The 27445-nt window shown below is 44.3% G+C and overlaps 1 protein-coding gene across 6 annotated transcripts in view; it reads right to left on the bottom strand.

Moving 5' to 3' along the window:
- The window catches only part of RHBDF1 (rhomboid 5 homolog 1), a 95848-nt gene that overhangs the window by 43008 nt on the left and 25395 nt on the right, over positions 1-27445 (bottom strand). For all 6 annotated transcript variants that reach the window (XM_032794666.2, XM_032794665.2, XM_032794662.2 and 3 more), the window contains one exon: positions 5551-5692. In XM_032794666.2, the coding sequence (XP_032650557.1) occupies positions 5551-5670 (120 nt within the window). In that variant the 5' untranslated portion in view covers positions 5671-5692. The remainder of the gene's footprint in view (positions 1-5550; positions 5693-27445) is intronic.

The raw sequence follows: 27445 nt of genomic DNA, 5'->3' as shown, positions 1-27445 counted from the left end.
TTTGCTACAGTTCTGAGTAGGTGAGAGAGACGTGTCACCTAGGATCAGGGCCTCTCTCCCTACACACCCCCAGGCTCACAGAGCTGCAGACTCAGAACTGGGCACTAGTCACATGAGTGACAAGACGGACTTTGCCAATGTATCCAAAACACAAGGCCTGGTAGTAATATAGGACTTTAAGTACCCAGACATTTGTTGGGAAAGTAATACAGCAAAACACAAAATCTCCAGTAAGTTCCTGGAGTGCACTGGGGACAACTTTCTGTTTCTGAAAGTGGAGGAAGTAACCAGGGGCAGGGGAATTTTAGATTTCAATCTGACCAGCAGGGAGGAATTGGTAGAGAACCTGAAGGTAGAAGGTAATATAGGTGAAAGTGACCATGAAATGACAGATTTCATAACTCTAAGGAAAGGAAGGAGTGAAAGCAGCAGAACAAGGACAATGGACTTAAAAAAAGCAGCCTTTACAAACTGAGAGAAGTGGTAGGTAAGGTCCCATGGGAAAAAAAAAATCCAAGGAAAAAAGGAGTTCAGGAGAATTGGCAGTTTCTCAAGGAGACAATATTAAAGGCACAACAGTAAATTATTCCGATGTGAAGGAAAGATAGAAATAATAGTAAGAGGCAACATGGCTCCATCAGGTGCATTTTAATTATCTGAAAATCAAAAAAAAACCCTATAAAAAGTATCAGGGGGTAGCCATGTTAGTCTGTATCCACAAAAACAACAAGGAGTCTGGTGGCACCTTAAACACTAACAGATTTATTTGGATAAAAGCTTATGCCCAAATAAATCTGTTAGGCTTTAAGGTGTCACCGGACTCCTTGCTGTTCCTATAAAAAGTGAAAACATGGATGAATTGCTAAGAACAGCACAAGCAGGTAGGGACAAAATTATAAAGACTAAGGCACAAAATGAGTTACAACTTGCAAGGGACACAAAAGACAATACGAAGAGGTTCTTTAAATATATTAGGAGCAAGAGAAAGAAAGGAAAGGGTAGGTCCTCTGCTTAGTGGGGAAGGAGAGCTAATAATGGCTGGCATGAAGAAGGCTGAGGTATTTAATGCCCATTTTGTTTCAGTCTTCACAAAAAGTTAATGATAACAGTAACGCCCCCTCCTGGCCATGGGTATGTCTGCAGTGCCCCACCCGTTTCCTCTTTTTCAGGGCTCCTTGGACAAACTATACAGTCTTTCTCCTCCAGTTATAGCCCTTCTTGGGGGTCTGTTTTCTTTATTTACAAAGGTCCAAAAAAAAGAAAACACAAAGAAGGAATTTTCCCACTCACTCACAGAGCCCCCCTACAAATCTGTCCCAACGCCTGGCTCTTACCTCAGAGCTGGGGGGGCAGACATGGTTTCCTCATAGAGCCTCTCATCAGTCTACATCTACCCTACCCAAGCTGACTCCCTTGCAGCTTCTCAAGTGTCAGTCTCTGCCTCCAGAACTGGCTTCAGCTCTCTCATAAGGAACCAGCTGCTTGAGGTTCCTTCCCTGCAACAGGTGTCTCTGGACTGGCTCATTTAGCAAGCCTGCTCCAGGATTAAAGTCTTCTGCAGGCAGCTCCTTCACTCCCTTTGCTCTCTTGCAGTAACCAGATACTCAACACAATTAATATTAAAACAACAAGGGGGAGGAACAAAAGCCAAAATAGGGGAAAAACAGGTTAAAGAATAATTAGACAAGTTAGATGTATTCAAGTTAGCAGGACCTGATGTACTTCATCCTAGAGTACTTAAGGAACTAGCTGAAGCTATCTCAGATCTATTAGCAATTATCTTTGGCAAACTCATGGGAGGACAGGTCAGATTCCAGGTAACTGGAAAAGAAGATACATCGTAACTGTCTTACAAAGGGGAACAAAGAGGACTCAAGGAATTATAGACCAGCCTAAATTCAATACCTAGAAAGACAGAGGAACAAATTATTAAACAACCAGTTTGTAAGCACCTAGAGCAGGGGTGGGCAAACTATGGCCCGTGAGCCAGATCCAGCCCCTCAGGGTGTTGGATCCGGCCCGTGGAATTCCCACCCGTGGCGCCGCTCTCAGAAGCGGCCCCCAGGCGGGTGGGGAGGGCTCCCTGTGTTGCCCTTGCCTTCAGGCACTGCCCCCGCAGCTCCCATTGGCTGGGAATGGGAAATCGCGGCCAATAGGAGCTTTGGGGAAGGTACCCGGAGGTGCGGCAAGGGCAACGCATGCAGAGCCTTCTGCTCCCCCCTCCCCTAGGGGCCGCAGCGCTTCCTGGAGCAGCGCGGAGCTGGGGACACGGCAGGCAGGTAGGGAGCCTGCCCTGGACCCGGTGAGCACCGCTGCTACCCCGGAGCCACTTTAGGTAAGCGGTGCCAGGCCGGAGCTCGAACCTCTCCTGCACCCCATCCCCCAACTCCCTGCCCTAAGCCCCCTGCCTACACCCTGCACCCCAACATCCTTGTCCATGTGTTTGTTGACCCCCTCAAAGAATTTTAATAGATCGATGAGGCATGATTTTCCTTTACAAAAGCCATGTTGACTATTCGTCAACTATTGTGTTCCTCTAAGTGTCTGATAATTCTGCTCTTTCCTATAGTTTCACCAATTTGCCTGGTACTGAAGTTAGACTTACCGGCCCATAATTGCCAGGATCTCCTCTAAACCCTTTTTTAAAAATCAGCTTTGCATTAGATATCCTCTAGGCATCTAGTATAAAGGCTTATTTAAGCAATAGGTTACATACCACAACTAGTAGTTCTGCAATTTCATATCTGAGTTTCCTTCAGAACTCTTGGGTGAATACTATCTGGTCCTAGTGATTGTTTAATTTATTCCAAAATTTCCTCTATTGACACCTCAATCTGGGACAGTTTCTCAGATTTGTCACCTAAGGAATCTCCCTCACAGCCTCTCCAGTGAAAACTGATGCAAAGAATTCATGTAGCTTCTCCACAATGGCCTTGTCTTCCTTGACTGCTCCTTTAGCACCTCGATCGTCCAGTGGCCCTCTGACTGTTTAGCAGGCTTCCTGCTTCTGATGTACTTTTAAAAAAAATTGCTGTTAGTTTTTGTGTCTTTTGCTAGTTGCTCTTCAAATTCTTTTTCAGCCTGCCTAATTATATTTTTACATTTGACTTGCCAGAGTTTATGCTCCTTTCTAATGTCCTCATTAGGATTTCACTTCTAATCTTTAAAGGATGCCTTTTTGCCTCTAAACACCTCTTTAACTCTGTTATTTAGCCATGGGGGCATTTTTTGGTCCCCTTACTATTTTTTTGTTGTTGTTTTTATTTGGTGTATACATTCAGTTTGACCCTCTATTATGGAATTTTTAAATATTTTCCATGCAGTTTGCAAGCATTTCACTCGTGACTGTTCCTTTTCTTTTTTTTAAAACTAGCCTCTTAATTTTTGTGTAGTTGCCCTTTTTGAAGTTAAATGCTACTGTGGAAGGTTTCATTGGTATTTCCCCCCTACAAAACGTTAAATTTAGTTACATTATATTCACTATTACTAAGCAGTTCAGCTATTTTCAACTCTTGGACCAGATCCTGTGCACTTTAGGACACTGTGACTTAGGACTAAATCAAAAATTGCCTCTCCCCTTGTTCATCCCTGGACTAGCTGCTCCAAGAAGCAATCATTAAAGGTGTCTAGAAATTTTATCTCTGCATGAGGTGACATGTACCCAGTCAATATGGGAATAGTTGAAATCCCTCATTATTATTGGGTTTTCACTGTCACCATTCTGGTCAGGTGGTCGATAGAACATTCCCTACTTCTATACTCTTATTATTCAAACATGGAGATTAGTCCCACATGACTTTCTCTCAAGCAAACTAGGAAATACATTCTAGATGAAATTACTATAAAGTGGGGGCACAACTGGTTGAAAGACTGTACACAAAGAGCAGTTATCAATGGTTCACTGTCAAACCAAAAAGTCATATCTAGTGGGGTGCCGGAAAAAGTCAGTCCTGGGTCTGGTACTATTCAATATTTTCATTAATGACCTTTATAATAGAGTGGAGAGTATGCTTATGAAATTTGCAGATGATGTCAAATTGGGAGAGGTTGCAAGCACTTTGGAAAACAGAATTAGAATTCAAAATGACCTTGACAAATTGGAGAATTTGTCTGAATTCAACAAGATGAAATTCAATAAAGATAAGCAAGTATTTTGCACTTAAGAAGAAAAAAATCAAATGCACAAACAGAAAATGGGGAATAACTAGTTAGGTGGTAATACTGCCGAAAAGGGTCTGGGGTGATAGTGGATCACAATTTGAATATGAGCCAACGATGTGATGCAGTTAAATAATGACTAAATACCATTCTGGCAGTGGTGTAGTTCTACCTGGAAAGGGACAAATTTCCGGTGGGTTGGGTGAATGTCGACATGGACATAAGATGTCCTTCATATCAAGAGCTGCCAACCAGGCTCCATGGGGAATGGAGGGGAAAATAGATGCCAACATCACCATATAGAACTTATGTATTTAATTCTTAACTACCCTTTATCAATAGTTATTGTACAGGCTATTCCTACCTTACTTCCTGTACTAAACATCTTCTCCCTATTTTTGTTGTTATTGAAGACAAGTTTAAAAAGAAGAATTCGCTATCAGCTATTCACGAATGGTTAATTTCATCCCATCCTCACTTATTAACACAGCTACTTTCTTCCCAGTTCCTCTCTGCCCTTGATATATATATGTAACCACCCCATTCCCATTTCTTCATTCTTTCTGGCCTGTAGTCCACTGTGTGGCTCTTAGGATCCATTGGGTTCTTGCTGATTTCCCATGCTCCCGGCATTCTGACATGTTAACACTCCTCTTACTCTTCATCTTTTCTTTCAGGATGTAACAATTCCTCTGCCTGCTCCTCCTCCTGGAGCCCACTGGCTGCCCCAATAAAGCACAGAGAGGCTTCTCCTTCTGCAGCACCGTGGCTTTATTTACATAAGTTCTCCCACCACCAGTGACAGACTATTTACAGAGCTTGCAGGCCTGACAATCTCCTCTCCTACACAGAGTCTGCCCTCAGCCTTGAGACTGACCTTCCCCTGGCCATCTCCCCCTTCTTCTGGCTGCCAGCCAGCCTTTATAGCCCTTGAACACTCAGGCCTGCAGGTGCAGCCAGTTCTAAAGGCCAGGCACCAGACTTCTCCCCAGCCCCAGTCTATTTCCCCTAACTGGGGCTGGCTGAGCAGGAGCTAATTAGGTGCCTTTGCACCAGAACCCCGCTACACAGGACAACCCACCTTCTGCCTCCCTTTGTCTGCTGGAAGGCACAATTCAGATCACCTGACTTAAATGAAGCTCTCGTTTCCATCCTTACCCCTGTAACTTAATAACCATTTAATATGCCCTACCTGTTTTGTATCTACGAGGCCACTGTCCCTAGACCAAGTAATGCAAACAGGCTTCCATCACAGTAGAGTCCAAAGCTCTAAGCATCTAAATCCCTTCCCACTGTGTGTACAGACTACATTGTGTGTACAGACTACACTGAACTCACATATTCATTCCTTATTGCCCCTCCCTGATCTCTGTACATTGCTCATACCAGTACCTGCACAAAGGTGGGCTCCTCAGGCATTGCCATAGAGACTGGCACTGGTATGTCAAGTTTGAGCCATGGCGGCTTCTTCCGCTGTAAACTGCTCGTGCTGTCATGCCGCGCTTCAGACATCTTCCTGTCTCAGTCCTCAGGCCTGAGGGAAAGAGAAGAGATCATTGAGTTTGGAAGGAGTCCATGCTGTTCATTGGTCAGGCAGATCTCGCCTTTTATCATGCATGCAAAATGGCTGTGAACAGCTAGCGATTCACTCAAATTCTGTCCCTAGTTAGCTGATTTGCTGAGTACTTTCTGTGACTAATCTGCTGCTGCAGTTTTGTGATGTTTCTATAAATACAAGCTAGCAATTATTGTATTGTGTACAGTGGCCAGTTCTGGGCACCACATTTCGGGAAAGAGGTGGACAAATTGGAGAAAGTCCAGAGAAGAGCAACAAAAATGATTAAAGGTCTAAAAAACATGACCTATGAGGGAAGATTGAAAAAACTGGGTTTGCTTAGTTTGGAGAAGAGAAGACTGAGAGGGGACATAACAGTTTTCAAGTACATAAAAGGTTGTTACAAGGAAGACGGAGAAAAATATGAATGTGACAATAGGCCCAATTCCCCTTGCACTTACCTGGGTTAGAATCACAGAAATGTAGGACTGGAAGGGATCTCAAAAGATCTAGTCCAGTCCCTGCATTTCTAGACCCTGCATATCTAGACCATCTCCGACAGGTATTTGTCTCATCTTTTCTTTAAAAACCTCCAATGAAAGATGAAGATTCCACAACCTTCCTAGATGATGTGTTCCAGTGCTTCACCAACCTTACAGTCGGGAAGTTTTTCCTAATGTCTACCCTAAATCTCCCTTCCTGCAATTTAAACCCATTGCTTCTTGTTTTGTCCTCAGAGGTTAAAAAGAACAATTTATTACCCTCCTCTTTATAACAACCTTTTACATACTTGAAGACATATGTCCCCCCTCAGTCTTCTCTTCTCCAGGCTAAATAAACCCAATTTTTACAATCTTTCCTTGTTGGTCATGTTTTCTAAACCTTTAATCATTTTTGTTGCTCTGCTCTGGACTTTCTCCAATTTGTCACATCTTTCCTGAAGAGTGGAGCCCAGGGTTGGATGCTATACTCCAGCTGAAGCCTTATCAGTGCTAAGTACAGTGGACGAAATTACTTCTTGTTTACAACACTCCTGATACATCCCATAATGATGTTCACTTTTTGGGGGGGCAAGAAAATTACATTGTTGACTCATATTTAGTTTGTGATACACTACAACCCCCAGATCCCTTTGTAAAGTAATCCTTCCTCAGGAGTCATTTCCCATTTTGTATTTATGCAATTGATTATTCCTTCCTAAGTTTCATACTCTGTATTTGTCCATATTGAATTTCATCCTATTTACCTCAGACCATTTCTCCAGTTTATCAACATCATGTTGAAATCTAATCCTGTCCTCCAGAGCACTTGGTACCCCACCCAGTTTGGTATCATCCACAAACTCTAGAAGTGTACTCTCTATACCATTATCCAAATCATTTATGAAGCTATCGAATAGTACTGAACACAGGACAGATCCTTGCAGGCCTCTTCAAGCTCAATTGTGAGCCACTGGTAACTACTCTCTGAATATGGTTTTCCAGCCAGTTCTGCACCCACCTCATAGCAGGTTCATCTAGGCCAGGCCTCCACAACATACAACCCGTGGGCCACATGCGGCCCGCGGAGGCTCACAGTGTGGCCCGCAGGGGGATTCTAAATCCCCTGCACACGGGAAACACTGCGCTTTGCGGGCAGCCCAGAGCCCTTTGAATCCCAGCCACAGCTGAGATTTAAAGGGTTCAGAGCAACCTCAACTGCAAGCAGCCCAGAGCCCTTTGAAATCCCGGCAGCGGCTGAGATTTAAAGGGCTCAGGGCTCCCCTCAGCAGCAGGAGCTCTAGGTCCTTTAATTCCCTGCCCCAGCCCTGCAAAGCTCCCGGTTCCCCCGGCTGCAGGAGCCCTGGGCCCTTTAATTTGCCCCTGAGGGCTCCCAGCCACCTCTTCAGCTGGGAGCCCCTGGTTGATTTAAAATAAAGTATCACTTCCCCACTCCCAACCTTCCTTTTTGGCCCACAGCTGTTTTGGTGGGGCAGCGCTGGGGAAGGAGGGTTTGTTTCCCCAGGGCTGGGCATCAGTGGGGCCAGGAGGTGCTGGGGGGGTGTTTCCACGGGGCCAGCGGGGTTCGGCCCTCAGCTGTTTTCTTTGGAGTAATGTGGCCCTCGCCACTTTACAAGTTGTGCAGGCCTGATCTAGGTTATATTTCTCTAGTTTGTTTATGAGAAGATAATATGAGACTGCATTAAAAGCCTTACTGAAGTCGAAATATATGATATCTACTGCTTCCCCCCGTCCGCGAGGCTTGTTACCTTGTCAAAGGAAGATATTAGTTTGATTTGACATAGTTTATTCTTGACAAATTCATGTTGACTGTTATTTTCTTCTGGGTGCTTACAAATAGATTGTTTGATCATTTGTTCCATTATCTTTCTGGGTATTGAAGTGAAGACGACTGGTCTATAATTTCCTGGATTGTCCTTATTCCCTTTTTATAGATAGGTACTATATTTGCCCTTTTCCAGTTCTCTGGTATCTCTTCCATCCTCCATGAGTTCTCAAAGATAATCGCTAATGGTTCAGAGATCTCTTCAGCCAGTTCCTTGTGTATTCTAACATGTAATTCATTAGGCCCTGCTGACTTGAAGACATCTAATTTGCCTAAGCAGGGTTCTCTGCTAATAACTCCATGAGCCCTACCTATCACAGCAAGGGTGAGGAAGAGGTGGAGCCCTGGCCCATCCCCTCCACACAGTGGATGTGGAGGGGACTGTATGTTCAACCAATACTTTCAAATCACAATGCGTCCCTTTTGCAAAATCTAAGACACAGACACAAATCTGGACAGAGGTCTCCTGTCAGATTACTAAGAGTTCATTAATTTTACAAAATATAGTGCAGTAAATTCATTGGAAAATGACACCTTATCAAGGAATTAAAATTGAACCACCACTGCCAAGTACAGCGTATTATACTGCATTTCTGTAGTTTGCTTGTGGGCTGTTCTGAGAAACGGTGCCATATAACTGTATAAATGGTTACAGTTATATGAAGTGTGAAGGGAGAAATGGGTCACCCATTGGATAGCAGCTTGAACTCGGTAGTGAGCCCAAGATGAACAGGAGAAAGACAGGCACTGGGTGTCTTGCTTTGTGCTGGCTTCCAGCCCAGGCTTCTGGACTCTTGTGGAGCTGATGTCATGGAACTGGACATAGATGAGCAGACTAGATCCAGTTTGGCCTGGTTAAGGGGATTGTGCTTCAATAAAGTCTCAGACCCCCAAAAAGCCAGAGAATTTATAACTGAGCCCATGGAGTTGGCCATGCCCTTCGTACACACTTTGGGGTTTGGCTAATTTTATTTTATTGTGTTAAGAAACGTCTATCTTGTTTACCAAATAAAAAAAGATATGTGTTTCCTATTTCCAGGACTCCCTTGTGCTCGCAAGTGGTGAAAAAATACCTGTAAGAGGGTCCCAATGGCTAGATTATAAATTTCTAAAATCTGGGCGTGAACAAAGTGTCAGGTTGGGCTTGAGCTGACCATTTTATTTATTTTAAAAGGGACCTTTGATCTCCTATTAAACCTGGCTCTTGTTACTCCTGTTGCTGCTGTGACAAAGTTCCTCCTCTACCTTGGTGGGTCCTGCGCTTACTGGCAGATTTGCTCACCTCAGTGATCTTCCCCACAGTCTGGGTCAACTCCTCCTGTGTCTGATCAGGAGCTGGGAGGTTTAGGGGGAACCCAGGCCCTTCTCTCCGGTTCCAGCCCCGGGCCCTGTGGATTGCAGCTGTTATAGTACTCGATAAACAGCTGCATGACAGCTACACCCCCCTGGGCTACTTTCCCATGGCTTCCTCCAAACACCTTCTTTATCCTCACCACAGGATCTTCCTCCTGGTGTCTGATAATGTTTGTACTCCTTAGTCCTCCAGCAGCACATGCTCTCAGCTCCTTGTGCCTCTTGCTCCCAGCTCCTCACACACACTTCCTCTCCTCTGGCTCCCCCTCCCTGACTGGAGTGAGCTGCTTTTTAAATCCAGGTGCCCTGATTAGCCTGCCTTGATTGGCTGCAGGTGTTCTAATCAGCTTGTCTGCCTGAATTGGTTCTAGCAGGTTCCTGATTACTCTAGCGCAGCCCCTGCTCTGGTCACTCAGGGAACAGAAGACTACTCAGCCAGTGACCAGTATATTTGCCCTCGACCAGACTCCTATACCCCAATGGTCTGGGTCTGTCACACTGCCTAGCAGAAGGGTTACATTGGCAGAGTTTATATGAGCCATTTGTCCATCTCCAGCCTTCTCATGAAAATCTGGCAGGTGGCAAAAGACGGCAGCAGGGACAGCAACATATGGGAGGGAAATCACTTGAGCATCACTTAAGGACAAAGAAACTCTGCATCACAACTTCTGACTTTCAGACCGATATCCAGCCTTGATTTAAAGACTTCAAGGTGATGGAAAATCCACCATGTCCCTAGGTAAGTTGTCCCAGTGATTAAATACCCTCACTGTAAAAAATACTTTATCTCCAGTTTGAATTTTTTTAGTTTCAGCTTCCAACCTTTGTGTCTTGTTTTGCCTTCATCTCCAAGATTAAAGAGCCCTCTACTATCAGAAATGTCTTCCCCATGTAGACCCCATGGCTCACCTCTTAACCTGGTCTTGGATAAACTAAGTACATTGAGCTTCTTTAGTCTCTCACTGAGGCAGGTTTTCCAGACCTCCAGCCATTCTGGTAGCTCTTTTCTGAATCCTTTCCAATCGGTCAACGTACTTTTGAATTGCAGACAGCAGAACTAGACACAGTAGTGAGTAATGGGCTCACTAATGCCATATAAAGATATAATGCCACGTCCTTACTTCCACTCAGTGTTCTCCTGCTGCTACATGCTGATGTGGTCTGTTAGGCACTAAAAAGCTACAGAATTCCTCTAGCTCCAGGAATAGAGACCATCTTGCACCAGTAATCATATCAGTCAACCAGTATGTACAATAACCTCCAGAATGATGCCAGACACTTGCATTGCTTCACATACCCAAGGGCACCATAAAGGAATGTGGGTGTTAGTTCTCACGCATACCCTTATGGCTGTCCTTGGTATCAGAGCTGTACTAACTCCAAGCCAGGACAAACCAGCAGGGAGGCTGGAGATTAATACTGATCCCCAGGGCACAACAGAGCTAAACAAGGGCATCAGCGTATTAGTCAGAATAAGAGATGGGAAAACAGACAGCCCTCTGCATTTTATCCTAACATGCAATATGCTGACAAATTCCCCATCGTTTACTAAGACTGGGAACAAGGCAGGTTTCTCGAGCTATGGAATCTGAAAACATACTCTCAATGCAGTTCAGAAGTGAATAGTATTTGTCAAATGAGCCTGATAAGAGGCCAAAGTTCCCTGAAACATTCTTATCATACAGTCACTGCAATGTGTGGAGGTGTCAGCCTAAAAGGTCTTAACACCACTAGCCTCACATGTACCAAATACAACACAAGTGTTTATGGAAGAGCTTACATCACATTCTCAGAAGCTAAATTGATAGCCCCTCAAGCAACTCTTCTCTCAGCTGCATTTTCACTAAATGCTTGGAAAGAATTCCAACCAAATGTCATCTGGAAACCTTCTTGTTTGTTGTGTATGGAGCCTGTCGTTGGCTCCAGCAAAGCCTACGGGGCCAGTGCAGTTTGACTTAACAGCTTAAGTACGTAAGATACTAGGAACTGATCAAAACCAGCACATGGCCCAAACAAGACCTTAGGTCAAGCTGGGAATCCAGATGCATGAATCATCCTATATCGCGTAAGAGTTTACACAACAATCCTACAGTCTGGGCTATGCTTAGTCATATGGGCAAAGTCCGGTCCACACCCAAAAGGCTACTCTACTGGGAGATGTAGCATGATTTTGCTGGCACCTTCACATATTTTTCTCCCAACACTAACTGTACCTGAGTCACTATCTGCTGCAAGCATGGCAGCTACATTACTACTTTGGAGATATCTGAAATTTGTTTTCTCTGAATTGCTGCAAGTAAAAACACTGGGTAACTGCTGAGGCTAGCTCTGTGACCAAATGGTCATATTTACTTTATATTGACTCATGGAAGAGACAACTCCGGGTTCCCAAATGCCAGACAGAGAGAGAGCGAGGTGTGTGTGTGTGTGTATGCGCACGTGCACGCTCACAAGCACATTTGTTCCCACCCAATGCCAGAGGGAGCAGTGTGTGTGAGAGCATAGGCAGGTCAATGTTGGAGCAGCTCTTGGCTTTAGAATTAAAGAGGGGTCACCTGATGCTCAATGGAGAGAAACTCAGACAAGTACATACAGTAGCCCCAGTGAGGCAGCAGAACAAATCCTCCTGCAGGCTGCTGTGCGGACCTGAGGTGCAGACATTTACATAACAAGCTGTCAGGCAGCACCGGCCTGCTCTGAGAACAACCTGCGAAGCAGGGACTCCAGGTACTCAGGAAGGTATTGTCCAGAACAATCCTGTTTGACTGAGGGGTTGGCCACACACAAACTTGCCAAGTGTGAACAGTCTTAAACTGGATTAGAAATCGCTATAACTGATTCAGTGAAGCTGATGATGAGCTGAAGGTAAACAAATCACTATGAGCTATTATTTCTAACTGACTTAGAAGTACTCACACAGGACTTTGCTCTTGCTTAACAAATACAGCAAGTTTGTTAAGGCCTGAGTTTGTCATTCAGGGCGAATGCTCACTAACGGGGAAATAAGAGCCCCCAAATGCCTTCCAAACACTCAAGGTAACCACTTTTAAACTGTACTGAACTGGGCTGGTGACCTGCAAGTGAAAGGCTCAGGCTACATTAGCAAAGTCCTCAGGCATCCAATACCCACGGTAAGTAATAAAATGTTGCAGAAATATTTATGGATTTGGAAAGAAACTAGGTGATGTATTAATATGTTACAGTGATAATAGGAATATCTTCTGTTCCAACAGTAAGAAGGGAGGATGTCAAACAGCATCTACTACATTTCAATAATTTTAAATCAGCAAGAGCATATTACTTGCACTCACGACTTTTAAAAGAATTGGCCACAGAGCTCTCTGACTTTTAATAAATGTTTTAATAAATGTTTATTTATTAAAAAAACTTTTAATAAATAAACATTCATGTTGACTTTTAATAAATGTTGAAACACTGGGGAAGTTACAGAGGACTGCAAGAGCTAATATGCCAATATTTAAGAGGGATAAATGGGATGACCTAGGTAGCCATAGGCTGATTAGCCTGACACTGATTGTGGGCAAAATCATGTAATGGCTGATACAGGACATAATCAGTAAAGAACTGAAGGATAATAGCATAATTAAAGCCAATCATCTTCATTTTATGGAAGACAGAGCTTGTCCAACTAACCCGATATAATTTTTTGATGAGATTACAAGTTTGGTTGACTAAGGTAATTGTGTTGACATAGTTGGACTTCTGTAAAGCATCTGACTTACTGTGTACCACAGTATATAGGCACTATACCAAGTCAATGATGCATATCATATAGTGTCATTAAAACCTGGCTACTGGATAGATTGTTAATGGGGAATGATCATCAAGAGGGGGATGCTCCTAGTGGGATCCAGCTGTGATTGGTTCTCGGACCAAATTATTCAATATCGTTTTCAATGATCTGGAAGAAATGCCTTTATATGCCCTGGCTGTACAATTTGCAGATGGCACAAAAACTGGTGGTATGGTAACAATGATAAGGACAAAGCACAGATAGAATAAATTGGCTCAATCAGTAAACTCACTGCAATTACCCAACATACATTCTAATATAGACGAATGCAAGCTCATACATCTGAGAACAAAATATACAGGCTGTGCTTAGAGGATGGGGGGCACTAGATCATGGAAAGCAATGACTTTGAAAAAGATTTACGGGTCACAGGAAAACCAACTGAACATGAGAGCCCAGTGTGATGCTGTGGCAAAAAAGGCTAACAATCTTTGGATGTATAAAGAGGGGAATACAAAGTAAGAATAAGAAGGCAGCATTACCTCCATAAACACCACTGGTAATACCACTTCTGGAAACTGTATCAAGTTCTTGTGCCAGCACTTTGAAAAGAATGTTGAAACAAAGCAGAAATGGCTCAGAAAAAAGATACAAGAATGATTTGAGGTCTGACAAACCTATATTACAGTGAGAGATCAAAGGAACTCTATCTTCTTAGCCTACTGAAGATTAAGTGAATTAGTTAGTTTCAGAGTATCTAAATGGGGAGAAGATTACCAATGACAGAGTCCCAGACACCTGGCATTAATGACACCCTTATCTATCCCTAATATATGATCCTCCAGTGTCAAGGAGAGAAGCATAGCAGATTCACTCTATGAATCTATCAGACTGGCTGATTTAAAGCCAAACCTTGCACATTAGGAAAGGTACAATCCTGTGGTGCTCAGTACCCTTGCTCTCACCAAAATCACTAAGATTTGAGGGCATGACTATAGAACAGGTGCAGGAGGGGAGAATCAGCACTTACTCTAAACAAAAATTCATTGCAAATATATTTCTGTCTAGAAAAACTATCTGTGTGATTGTTCCCCATTCTTTGTCATTTCTCTTCTTGATAGGCTGGATGGGGAATTAAGTGATTCCATCCCAAATATAAAGGGGGTGGGGTTGACAGGATTGTCTTAACCACTTTTCTACATTGTTGTACCATTAATGGGGATTCAGTATTTTCCCACTAACATCATGAATCACCTAGTGTCTGTCATTATATGCAGACGATATGGTTTTATTGTCACAAATACTTTTGGTATTGAAGCATTATATTAAATGCATTGGGCTTATACTATCAATAAGAGGACCTCTCAATAAATTATTCCTGAACTAAAGTAAATGTCATTAATTGGAGACAGAGGTTGCATAAATGGAGGATCAATGGCAAAATATTGAACAAGTTAGCTTTTTCCCCTCCCTGGGTATGTGATTCTCACAAAATGGTTTGGGGATAAGCATATTCAAGAAATAAAAGAGAAGGCCTCAAATTCAGTGCAAGCTGTGTTATGTTTTATCTGGACTCATAGAGGCAACTTAATTGCACCAGCCTATAAGAGAGTTTGAGGATAAGTTATGAGCTCAAATTTTGTACAGTGCAGAAATATGGGGGTGGAATGATCCCACAGGACTGGAGGCAAGTCAAAAATTTCTTAGACAGATCCTTGGTCTCCCAAATAATACCCCAGCTTCTCTGCTTAGAGCTGAGGCAGGAATGGATATTCTGTCCAAAGTCAATGTTGTAATATTAATTTTTGGCTTCATATTATGCACCACAGCCTTTGCCTAGGCTATGCCTGGAGGAACAACTCAGGAGGACTTTCTCACACAAGTTTCCTTAGTTAGAGCATGTTCAGAATTCTTCGCATTCTCTCCGTTTCTGAGAATTGGAAATGATTAGATTTAAGTTTAAAAATGTGAAATCCCTATTCAAGTTGAGAATATAGGATATGAATAATCAACTAGATATGGCAGTTGTTTCTATTTCAAATATGTCATGTTGGCTCCCCTTTTTAAAAAAAGACTTGTGTATGCCAGATATTTACCCAGTCCTTGTAATAACACACTCAGGAGGGCCTTTACAGCTCTTCATTTCCAACCCAGGCAGACAACTTACTTAAAAAGCCAAGATGCTGGCACTGAGAAATGTAAACGCCTCTGTCCATGCAGTTTAGGGCAGGTAGAATATTTACTTCATTATTACATTGTAATTTGTGTTGCTATTTAAGGTCAAACTGGCTTTCTGTGTTTTTGTCCCAGATGCCTTTATCTATGATCTCTCAGAAAACATAATGTGTTTTAGGAACTGATAATGTATCGAGTGGCTACCCTATCTGCATAGTCAGCCACTAAAAATAAGGAAAAGGCAAGGGGCCTGGTGATTGTGTACAGATTAATGCTGTATATCCTTTTTAATCTGTATTTATAAATATTTTAACATTTTATCATTTTAGATTTAGTTTCAGTTTTGTTGTAGTACTTTGTTTTCTGTGCACTGGCCCAAAACAAAATTGTTATTAATGAACGACTATTACTTCTTCACTTCTCTTCTTGCAGAAGAACAGTGATCCCCAAACTTTTCAGGGTTACACCCCCATCAAGACTAAAGCGATCGAGCCTGGGGCCACAGCCCCAGGGAGTGGAGCCTCAGGCACGGAGCCAGCAGCTGGAGCCCCAGGCCAGCAGCTAGGACCAGGAGCAGAACTGGGTGGTGCTCTCTCCCTACCCCCTATGGGGGCTAGGCCAGGCCCCAGCTGCACCACCCACCCCCAAACATTCCGCCAAGCCCTCCCGAAGGAGGCACAGTTTGGGGACCTCTGCAGTAGAAGCTCTTTGGAGAAGGCACTGCATATTCACGTGTGTTTGTGTCACACCCACAATCCTGACATGGAGCATGTGTGCGCTACTGTTATATAAACATGAAATAACATTAAGACTTGTGCATTATTAGTTATGACTTCATAACTTGTCTCATCTGCTTAGCCACCTTTGCATAAGTGCCTTATTGAATATATATTCCAGTGTTACTGAAAGTGAAACATTTTGTAATGCTGTTGAATAATACATGAAATGGACATTCACACATTAACATTTCCAATCTTCCTCATTCTCAGAAAAATAGTGAGCCACTGGTCAAAATTTACAAAAACGTATGCAATAATTGTACACGTTTATGCTTACTTTGGTGAAACGAGCGTTTGGCTTTTGCATTTACTGTGAGAGAAAAACATGAATTAATTGGCTTTTTCTAGTATTTTGTTCTCTCTTTGCACTGAACAGATGTCATCACTTCCAAATACCAATGGGTAACTATAGGTTAGAGGTGGGCAAACAACAGCCCAGGGACCACATCCAGCCCTCCAGCCTGTTTAATCTGGCCTTTGAGCTCCTGCTGGAGAACGGGGTCTCGGGCTTGCCCTGCTCCCACGTTCCAGCTACAGACCAGGGTTGGAGACCACTCCGTGCACGCGTGCCAAGACTCCCAGAAGCAGCAGCATGTCCCCCCTCCATCTCTTGCATTTAGGGATAGACAGGGGATTTCGCGCCCCGACCCCACCCCAAGTGCCACGCCCACAGCACCCATTGGCTGGGAACTGCAGAGACAGCACCTGTGGACAGGGTAGCGTGAGGGGCCACCTGATCGCATTTCCACAGAGGAGCCGCAGGGTGGGGCATGGCGCTGCTTCCAAGAGCTGCTTGAGATAAGCGCCGCCTGGACCCTGCACCCCTTACCCTCTCCCATGTCCCAACCTCCTGTTCCAGCCCCTTGCCCCAGCCCGATGCCCCCTCCCGCACCCTTAACTCCTCATTTCTGGCCCTACCCCAGAGCCCGCAACCCCAGCCAGAGCCCGCACCCCCTTCTGCACCCCAACTCCAATTTCATGAGCATTCATGGCCCACCAAACAATTTCCATATCCAGATGTGGCCCTCAGGCCAAAAAATTATCGATGGAGTGTGGACTGATGCTTATAGTTAAAAGCTGCCCAGCATTCCCCTTTATGAGCCTCTGTTTGAAGTAGTTGTCTAAAACTTTTACAAACTAACCATTCAAAAGAAATCTTTCTGACTAATGGGATCCCAGGCTCTGGGATCAGCCCACACTCCCGTCTCCAGGATTCACTTGACCTCAGTGGTTGCGAGCTCAATACAGGGCTGAGCTGCTGGTGCATGGCACTGTTAACTAGTGCTGGGGCCCTAGAGTTTCCAGCTTGGAGAATGAAACTCTTTCTCATGATAAATTAACCTGCAGAAAGATGTAAATATTTCCTGGGTTGGGGCCAATGGTTCCTTTTTTCCATACTCAACAGAAACATCTCTGTCGGGCATTGTGAGCCCAACAATGCTTCACTGTGTGCGCCCTGCACTGCACATGGGAACACCCTATCCTTCTGGTCAGCAGACTGCAGAAACCTCAGAGAGCTAGGAGTGAAGGCTGATGTGAGCAGCTGCCTTCACTTCTCTCCCAGTGATGAAGGTCACAGAGAGAACTTCGCATGTTTGCCTTTAATAAAGAAGGGCCCACGCAGAGGGAAGTATCACCAGTCCCAAGCATTCAAAAATCATGAGTCAGGCCCCCAAAAAATCAAGATATTTAGGGGGAAAAAAAAAAAATACACTGAGCTCTTTGTACTTCCTTTCGGACATGGGAACATTTAGGGTCCATGTTTCCAAGCTTTTTTCTATACACAGGAGGGCTATAAAGTTTTGAGGTTTTTTTTAAACAAAAGCTAAGGTTGTCAGGTAATAGCTGGACTCCAGCAGCTGGGACTTTCTGCGAAGCACCAAATCTCACCCGGACTGGCGATAAAATCAGGAGAGTTGGCAATTATGAGAGTGCGCCCTGTAAAACGAGACGGTTCCTGCTACCAAGGGTATGTCTACACCACCAAAAAAAAAAAAAAAAAAAAAAAAAATAATCCCCCTACCCCCCAAAACATGGCAGTAAATCTCAGAGACTGGGATCAGCCTCCCTGCTACATTCAGTGTCCAGTCAGGTCCCATCACTAGGTCCTTCCCTCACTGCCAAGGGATCCAGATCTGCCCTCTTCTCTGGCATGCTCCCCTCATCCCTATGCCCTCAGGAAAGCAGGGGATTTCCCTTAGGAGTTCCCTAATGAACTAACTGAGGTAAGACACCCTGGCAGGAGTGCTTGGGTAAAGGTCTCGTTTCAATTTCAAAGCCCTCCTTCCTCTAGACAGAGCTGTTTCCCTGCTACTAGACTTGGCTGCCTTCCACATGGCCTGTCCAACTGATCATTGTTGCCCTCAGACCAGGGGTCCCTGCCATGGCGCCCGCCAGGGCATCTATGTGCGCCCGCGTACTGGCTGGCGGGCCAGCAGACACCAAAAAGTGGTGTCATCAAGAGGCGTCGCCACCAAAAAGCAGCATCCTCGAGAGGTGTTGCCACCAAAATGCCGCTGAAAAGCGGCGTCACTAAAAGGTGTCACTGCCAAAATGTTGCTGATTTTCGGCGGCATGTATGTGGCGACACCTCTTGACGGTGTTGTCGCTTCTTGGGGCATTTTGGCAGATGCTTGTCCACTGGCCACAGTCCTCGGTGGCTCGTTGTCCAGCGCCCGCCACCCGGAAAAGGTTGGGGACCACTGCCTTAGACTCTTAGAGCATCCTCCATCCTGAATGACAAAACAGGAGAGGAAGAGGAAGCAGTCCTGGCAGCCTGGGAGGAGGAGGGGAGGTAAGGCACTCACCAAGGGCAAACCCAGCATTTCTGCTTGCTGTAACAAGCTCACTCCATTTCCAGCTCCAAGGCCGCAGTGCTGCAGCTCCTGCCTTCCTCACAGCATGTCACGGGCTTGGGGAATTTGAGAGCACTCAGCATGTGGGAGCAAAGCATTCCTGCACACTCGGTCTGGGTGGCACGTATGGTGCATACTACCGGAGATGCCACAGCAGACATATTACCCGGGGAACAGAACAACTTCGGTTGAGTGAGAGGGAGTACAAATGTAATTGAGTAGATGTTCATGAGCATGTGGAGAGGAATGTGTGTAAATTAAGAGGATGGGTACATGAGGGTACAGGTGCACATGTTTGTGTGTGAGGTTCATAAAACCTTGCCATTTGCTACAGATTAGAGTTTGTTGGGAAATCAACTTTTTCCTTGTGAAAAATTTCAACAAATGAAAAAATTTGCTTTTTTGGGGTTTGGTTTTAGTTTTGTTTTCAACGACTGGAAATCATTCAATTCTGGCTGGTCAGGCATAAATTTGCAAATTTTATTGAAAATTTATGCCTGATTAGTTGAGATTTTTGGTTTTGGCTGCCAGAAACAAAACAACAAAAATCGGCATTTGGGTTTGCAGTTTCTAACAAAAAAAACTCACAACAAAATTAGTCAAAAAACAAACAATTCCCACTGACATTTCCATTTTGAAGAAAAAATTTTGAATGGAAACTTTCAGCTAGCTCTACTACACACACAGCTCTCCCCCATCCAGCCCTCTGAATGATGCCCCCGTACATAATGAACGCTCTCCCATGAATGCACTCATGCACCACGTACAAATTTCCTGTGTAATAAGGCTGGCTGTATTAACACATCACTAAGGTGACCAGACAGCAAATGTGAAAAATCGGGATGGGGACGGGGGTAAGAGGAGCCTATATAAGAAAAGATCCAAAAATTGGGACTGTCCCTATAAAATAGGGAGATCTGGTCACCCTACACGTCACAAACACAACGTTCAGAGTTCACCGTCTGATAAGTGCTAGTTGTTTTCTTTCGCCTTTGCAGTATCTGTATCTTGGATTATCCAGGACCAGGAGCTACAGATACTAACAGCAGGCCTTGTTCTATGCTCTGCACCAGTGGTTATTAACCTGGGGTGCACGCACCCCCTTGGAGTGCGAGATGCTCTTTCTGGGGGTGTGAGACATGCCAGCTTTTTTTAGAAGGTAAATCATCGAAAACACAAATTAAGCACAGGCATGCAACTACAACTACTTTGTTTCAGCAAACCTATGTATTTATTAACATGATACATTTTTTAACGATTACTGAGTTAAATTTTAACTTCAAAATTTAAATAAATATGCAATTGTATCTCTTTCATTTTATAGTTATGATATATCCAGGTTTAAAGAACTGACCTACTTCAACAATTTTTGATAAGGGATGCAAGCAGGGCCGGTGCAACCTGTTAGGCGATCTAGGCGGTCACCTAGGACACTAGGATTTGGGGGGCGGCATTTTCTTTGGCGGCAACCTCGGCAGCCGGATCTTTGGCTGCCCCAGTCACAGCCGGCATTTAGGCGGAGGGAGCTGGGGCAGGGGGAGGAGGAGGGACGCAGGGGAACTCCCCACCCCAGCTCGCTCCTGCTTCGCCTCCTCCCCGAGCATGTCATTGCTTCACTTCTCCCACCTCCCAGGCTTGTGGCACCTGTCAGCTTAAGGCTGGGGCAGTGAGCTGCCGCACGGCTCCCCGGGCTGGGGGGGGAGCTGCCACGGAGGGGGCACCTCAGGACAGAGGGGGGGATGGGGAGCTGCCACACGTGGGGCGCCTCAGGGCGAGGGGGGAGCTGCCGCAGGGAAGGCGCCTCAGGGCGGGGGGGGGCAGGGAGCTGCCGCAAGGCTCGGGAATGGGTGAGGGTGCAAGGTGGAAGTTTCGCCTAGAGCGTGAAACATCCTTGCGCCAGCCCTGGGTGCAAGAACATATTTTTGAGACCCAAAGGAGTGCAGGCTGCAGTAAAGGTTAAGAACCACTGCTCTACACTAAAGGTTTCCTAGTATAGGTTATCCAGTAGAACTATACCAGCAAACTCCCTCCCATAGTGGGGGAAGCAGCTTATACAGGCAAAAGAACTGCTGCCAGTATAGATTAAACTAGTTCTCCAAAAGACTTCTTTGCCAGTCTAACTGCATCTACACTAGGGCTTATGCTGGCGTAGCTATATCGAGTAGTGAGGTAATTTTCTTCACACTCCTAACCAATATAGCTACGGAAGCAAATCTCTGTAGTGTAAAGCATCTTATGCAGAATTGTGTCAGTAGCTGGAAGTCAGAAAACGATTAGCAGCAAAGAGATGGTGGGTCTGACTCACACTGGAAATACCACTGCTCCAATACCATTCATTCAGACACAGCCACATACACATAGGCCATGGATCCCACCAGACACTCCTGCACGTCATCTCCTCTCTGCATCCCTCCGTTTACAGCCCGATACAACCCAGTCTCAATCATAGTTCCACTATGAATCAAAGGTCTCAATTTACATCATCCACACCACCCAAACTACACACTGACTGAATACCTCACAAGGCTCTGCAGCTGAACCATTAGAAGAGAGGTTGGCAGCATGGATAAAGAATCCAGGAGTGCAAGCGTCATTTTGAACTTCCTGGCTTTCAGAGGATTCCACATTCACTGCAACCATGACTCTGAATTCCCAGGCTTTCAGATAATTGGGTTTCATACAGCTGCAGTGTTCTATTAGCGTCACTTTGACTTACAGTCCTTCATGTCAGTTAGCCATTTCACTGATACACACTGCATGGCTAACTTCAAGAATGTCTCAAGTGCTAAAATATCTCAGAGCAACTTCTCACATTCATTTATACTTATTGCCAGTACAAACTAGAATCACAATACACCTCTACCCAGATATAACGCGACCCAATATAACACAAATTCGGATACAACGCGGTAAAGCAGTGCACCAGGGGGCAGGGCTGCGCACTCTGGCAGATTAAAGCAAGTTCGATATAACGTGGTTTCCCCTATAATGCAGTAAGATTTTTTGGCTCCCAAAGACAGCGTTATATTGGGGTAGAGGTGTACCTATCATGAGAGATCAAATCAGCCATGAGAAGGCACTGATCCTGAAGGAGATGCCCAGCCACAATCAATCACCAAATCCTAAACCTTTAGAGCCCTACAAACAACCTCCACTGCAGCAACCCTCAACCTGGGTTAGGCACAATAAGAAGGAGCATTTTAAATGGAGCAACAGCAAAAGTGTGTCCCCTCCACTCTACCAATGCTCCCAAACTCACCTACCACTCAATCAGATTCCCAATCACCTCCCTGTCTTCTTCCATGCACTCCCCTATGCATGGTCCGACCTGTCTGGGCTTAAGGCCCTATGCTACCCACATAAGATCCTTTAAGGATTTACCTCTGCCATGCTGCCCATAGTGAAACTTGCTGATTTGTATATAAGCAGCCAATTGCTATTTCCTTTCTCCTGACTTCCATCATTATATTATCAAATTTTCAGAACAGAGACCTCTTCCTTAAGTGTTGGTGAGCACCTCGCACAAAATGAGTGCTACTGTAAATGAACAACAAGAAAAAGAATCCTGACAATTGTACACTACATGAAAATGGTAACATTATCAATGATGCAAACGAGACAGAAGCATTCTATAAATATTTCTGTTCTGCATTTGCAAAGAAGCTGGATGATGTGCTCGTATCATCTGATGGTGAAATACTTTCCATCCCAACTAAGGAGGATGCTATATGGCATCTACTGATGTTAAATATTTTAAAACCATCAGGCCCTGATAACTTGCACCCAGGAATTTTAAGAGTTCACCAAGGAAGTGTCCAGACTGTTGGTGTTAATATTTAATGAATCCTGGCGGAATTAGTTCAATTTGTTCATTTAATACTGGAAGCAGTAATGGCTGTAGCACTGAGATTTGAAGCAGGAAGAGTCGTGTTATGAGGTAGGACAGTGCATAACTTTATATTCACAGATAATATTGATGTCACAGCATTGACCAAGGTAGAATGGGAAAGCAAAACATTCAGATTGAAGAGCAGCATGGAGAAGACAAAAATTTTGGCAATTGGAAGACAAGAGAAAGAGGTACAGATCAAACTCTGAGATAAAGAACTAGAATACTAATTTGAAAAAGTAGTCTACCTTGGAGGAGCAGTATCAAAGAATGGGAATTGTGAAGTTGACATAAGATTCAGAACAACCACTACTGCATTCGGAAAACTCCGCAAGGTCTGGAAAGTTAAAGACATGTCAATAAATACAAAAATCAGTGTATATGAGACAACTGCCATGCCAATACTGCTGCATGGGTCAAAATGCTGGAGTACGGGAACAGCCAATGAACAAAAGATTTTGGCTGCACAAGTGAACTGATTGAAGGGAATACTAAGAGTTTCATGACTAAAGAAAATAAAAAACGAAGAGAGAAGAAAATGGCTAGGGCAAGAAGCAATGCTGTTACAAGAGAGTGAAGAAAGATGAATGCGATGGTTTGGACATGTGTCAAGAATGGACCCAGAAAGCGTACCATAGCTGGCGATATATACCGGAGTGCAAGGAACTAGAAATAGATGAAGATTGAGGATGCATTGGATAGATACAGCGAAGAATGAAATAGAACAAAAAATATTAAAGATGAATGAAGCCCTGAAACTGGTGCAAGAGAGAAAATAGTGCTCAGACTTCATTCGGTTCCGTTGTCGCTGTGGAGCTGATGGACAGGAATGGAAGAAGAGAGAAGGAACAGTAAGCTGCCGAAGGCTGCAAGAAAGCTCAAGTTGTGATATGTAAAAAGGGTAAACAGGATGACTTGAGTAACTATATGCCTGTTCTTTTTTCAGCTATTCCATTACTTTGCCCGGTACTGATGTCAGACTATCAATAAAGTACTAAAAGATGGTTTTGTAATTAATGCCAATCAACATGGTTTTATTGAAAATAGGTCTTGTAAAAACAAACTTGACAGTTTATTAGTGAGATTACAAATTTGGCTGATAAAGGTAACTATGCTGTTAAAAACACTCAGACTTCCATAAAGAGTTTAATTTATCACCACAATAACTTCTGATTAAAATGATAACAAAAATCAACTTGGCACATATGAGGTGGTTACTTACCTGTAGGTGAAGGTTCTTGTAGATGTGTGGTCCCGATCTGTATTCCACAGAAGGTCAATCATGCACACAATGTGTTCAGAGTCAGAGAATTTGAAAGCAGCATTCACTGGTCCACGTGTGCGCCCTGGCTCACCTCATGCTTCCGTCTAAGGTCTTAAAGGGCAGGGCGGACTGACTGCATCTCCAGTTCCTTCTACTCTGCTAACCAGACAGATCCATAGCAGAGGAGAAGGAGGGGAAGAAGCAAGATAGAGATCACATATCGGAAGAACCCCAGTTACAAGTAAGTAATCTCCTTATCTTCTTCAAGGGATGGTCCCTACTGTATTCCACTGAAGGTGATTAACAAGCAGACTAAGTCGGGGGGGAGTGTGAGGATGGGGACAGTCATGTGGAGAACTACTATACTGAAGGTGGCCTCCATTGCCAAGTCCTGTACTAAGGAACTGTGCACCGAAAAGGAGTGCAAAGAATGCCATGTGGCCGCTCTAAATATGTCCATAAGCAGCACATCCTGAAGGGAGGCCATGGCTGAAGCCTGAGGGGCTTGTCTACACTGGCAATTTACCGTGCTGCAACTTTCTCTCTCAGGGTGTGAAAAAATATCCCCCTGAGCCCAGCAAGTTTCAGCACTGTAAAGCACCAGGGTAGACAGGGAACCAGTGCTGGGAACGACAGCAACTCCTCTCGTGGACGTGGGGTTTTTTTAGAGCGCAGGGAGAGAGCTGAGCCGTGACCACACAAGGCTCATTAAAGCGTTGCCGTTGCCAGTGTAGACTAGCCCTGAGATCTCCAGGAGTGAGTTTGCACACCTGTGGGGGGAGGTAGGCTTGACAGTCGATAGCAGAGTTTAATGCAACCCAAAATCCATTTAGCGATTCTCTGAGTGGAGATAACCTGCCCTGAGTCTTTCTGCTACTGCTATAAATAGTCTAGGGCAGGGGTCGATAACCTGTGGCTCTTTGGCTGCTCCCTTGTGAGCAGTCATTTTTTGAGGGGGCGTGAGGTGCAGGCTCTGACCAGGAGGCATTTACCACAGGCAGCTCCTGGCCTGCGGCACAGCAGGGCTCTATCCCCATGCTGCTCTCAGTAGTGGCTGGCACATCGCTGCGCATCCCTTGCAAGGAGGGAGGCAGCAGGTCTCCATGTGCTGGCTGCGCCCGCAAGCACTGCCCCCAGTGGGAGCTGTGAGGACAGTGCTAGGGATGAAGGCATGCAGAGTCTGGTACGCCTCACAGCCAGAGTCTGCACCTCGCACACCCTCTCGCACTCCAACCCCCTGCTCCAGGTCATAACCCCCTGCTGCACTCAAACTCCCTCGTAGACCCCGCACCACATCCTGCACCCCAATCTCCTGCCTTAGCCCAGAGCCCCCTCCTGTTTATAATCAAATTCAAATGGCAGAAGTTGCATTAAAAGTATTGGCGACTAGTAATAGCTTTAATATGTTCAATTATTATTAGCTGATATATTCCAACTTTACAAGTAGCTTTGCATGTGATGCAGCTCTCAAAATATTTTGGTCAAAGACCAAAAAAAAAATACATGGCTCTTCTTTGAAAGGTTGTTGACCCCTGGGCTAGAGGATTACAAGAGGAGTGAGGGGGTTTCCTCAGCCTGGGTCTGAGTGAGGCCTCATGGCAAGCTCTATGAGGTGCTTCCAGAGGCATCGAGCCCAGTCTTCTTGGTTTGTAGCTGGGGAAGGATTGGCAAATATGGCACCTGGATGCAATGTGAGCTTCCCCCAAGCAGTAGAGACAGCATTGGTGTTCATTGTTGACCAAGAAGCGCAGACAGGAGGTGCAGAGTATGAAGCCCAGCGACCTGGGCATAGTTCGGTACCCGCTCGTAGGTGCTGAGGGGGGCAGGAAGGATGTTAAGAAAACAACCCCTTCCCCCTCAATCTATCTAAACTAATCAATAAAACTATGATAAAATTACAATAAACTGGTAAAACTACTACAAAACTCTTAAAACTATGTACAACTATCTTATTTTAAAGTGCGTCAGAGACGAGGACAGAAAGTTCCAACCTGGACCATGCAACGTTGAGAAGGAACTGGAGAGGCAGTCAACCCGCCCCACCCTTTATGACCTCAGACAGAAGAATGAGGCAAGCCAAGGCACACTGTGCGGACTAACGGACACTACTTCCAAATTATCCAGCTCCGGACGCATGGTGCTCATGCGTAACCCTCAGCAGAATACAATAGGGACCATCACAACTAGATAATACTCCAGCAGTGGTCGCACCACTGCTAAATACAGAGGTAAGAAACCGCTTTACTCCTACTTGAGATTACCTTGTTTATGCATCCCAATATCACATTAGCTCTTTTTGCCACAGCTGATGATCCACTATAACCCCCAAATCTTTTGCAGAGTCACTGCTTCCTAGGATGGAGATTCCACCCTGTAAGTATGACCTTAATTCTTTGTAAGCATATTAAAAGGCATATTGTTTATTTGCGCCCAGTTTACAAGTGATCCAGATCACTCTGAATCAGTGACTTGTCCTCTTCATTATTTACTACTCCACAAGTTTTGTGTCACCTGCAAACTATCAGTAATGATTTTATGTTTTCTTCTAGGTCAGTAACATGTTAAATAGCACAGGGTCAAGAACCAATCCCTGTGGTACCCCACTGGAAACTGACTCGCTTGATGAGTTCCCACTGACAGTTACATTTGAGATCTATCAGTTAGCCAGTTTTTAATCAATTTTATGTGCGCCATCATGTTAATTTTATATCATTCTAGATTTTTTATTAAAAATGTCATGTGGCACCAAGTCAAAAACCTTACAAAAATCTTAGTATATTACATCAATACTATTACCTTTATCATCAAAGCTTGTAATCTCATCAAAAAGAATATATCAGATTAGTTTGACAGGATCTATTTTCTATAAACCCATGCTGATTGACACTAATTACATTAGCCTCCTATAGTTCTTTATTAATCAAGTCCTAAATTAGCTGCTCCATTATATTGCCTGGGTCAATGTCAGACCAACAGCCTATAATTACCCAGATCATACTGTTTACCTTTTTTAAATATTGGCACAAAGTTAGCCTTTTTCCAGTCTTCTGGAACTTCCCCAGTGTTTTAAGGTTTATTGGAAATCAATATTAACTTGCATCCAAGGAGCTCACTGGACTGTTATCTAAACCTGCTGATTTAAAAATATCGAATTTTAGTAGCTGCTGTTTTAAGATCCTCCTGAGATACTAATGGAATGGAAAGAGTGTTATGATCATATGATGAGACTACATCATGTTTTTTCCCCAAAATACATAACAGAAATATTTATTGAACTATTCTGCATTATTATTGATAAATCTACCATTTCCACCTTGTAATGGACCAATACCATTGTC

Source organism: Chelonoidis abingdonii, chromosome 9 (assembly GCF_003597395.2).
Source record: "Chelonoidis abingdonii isolate Lonesome George chromosome 9, CheloAbing_2.0, whole genome shotgun sequence".
Classification (NCBI taxonomy): Eukaryota; Metazoa; Chordata; order Testudines; family Testudinidae; genus Chelonoidis; species Chelonoidis abingdonii.
This window is presented reverse-complemented; position numbering and strand designations above follow the sequence as displayed.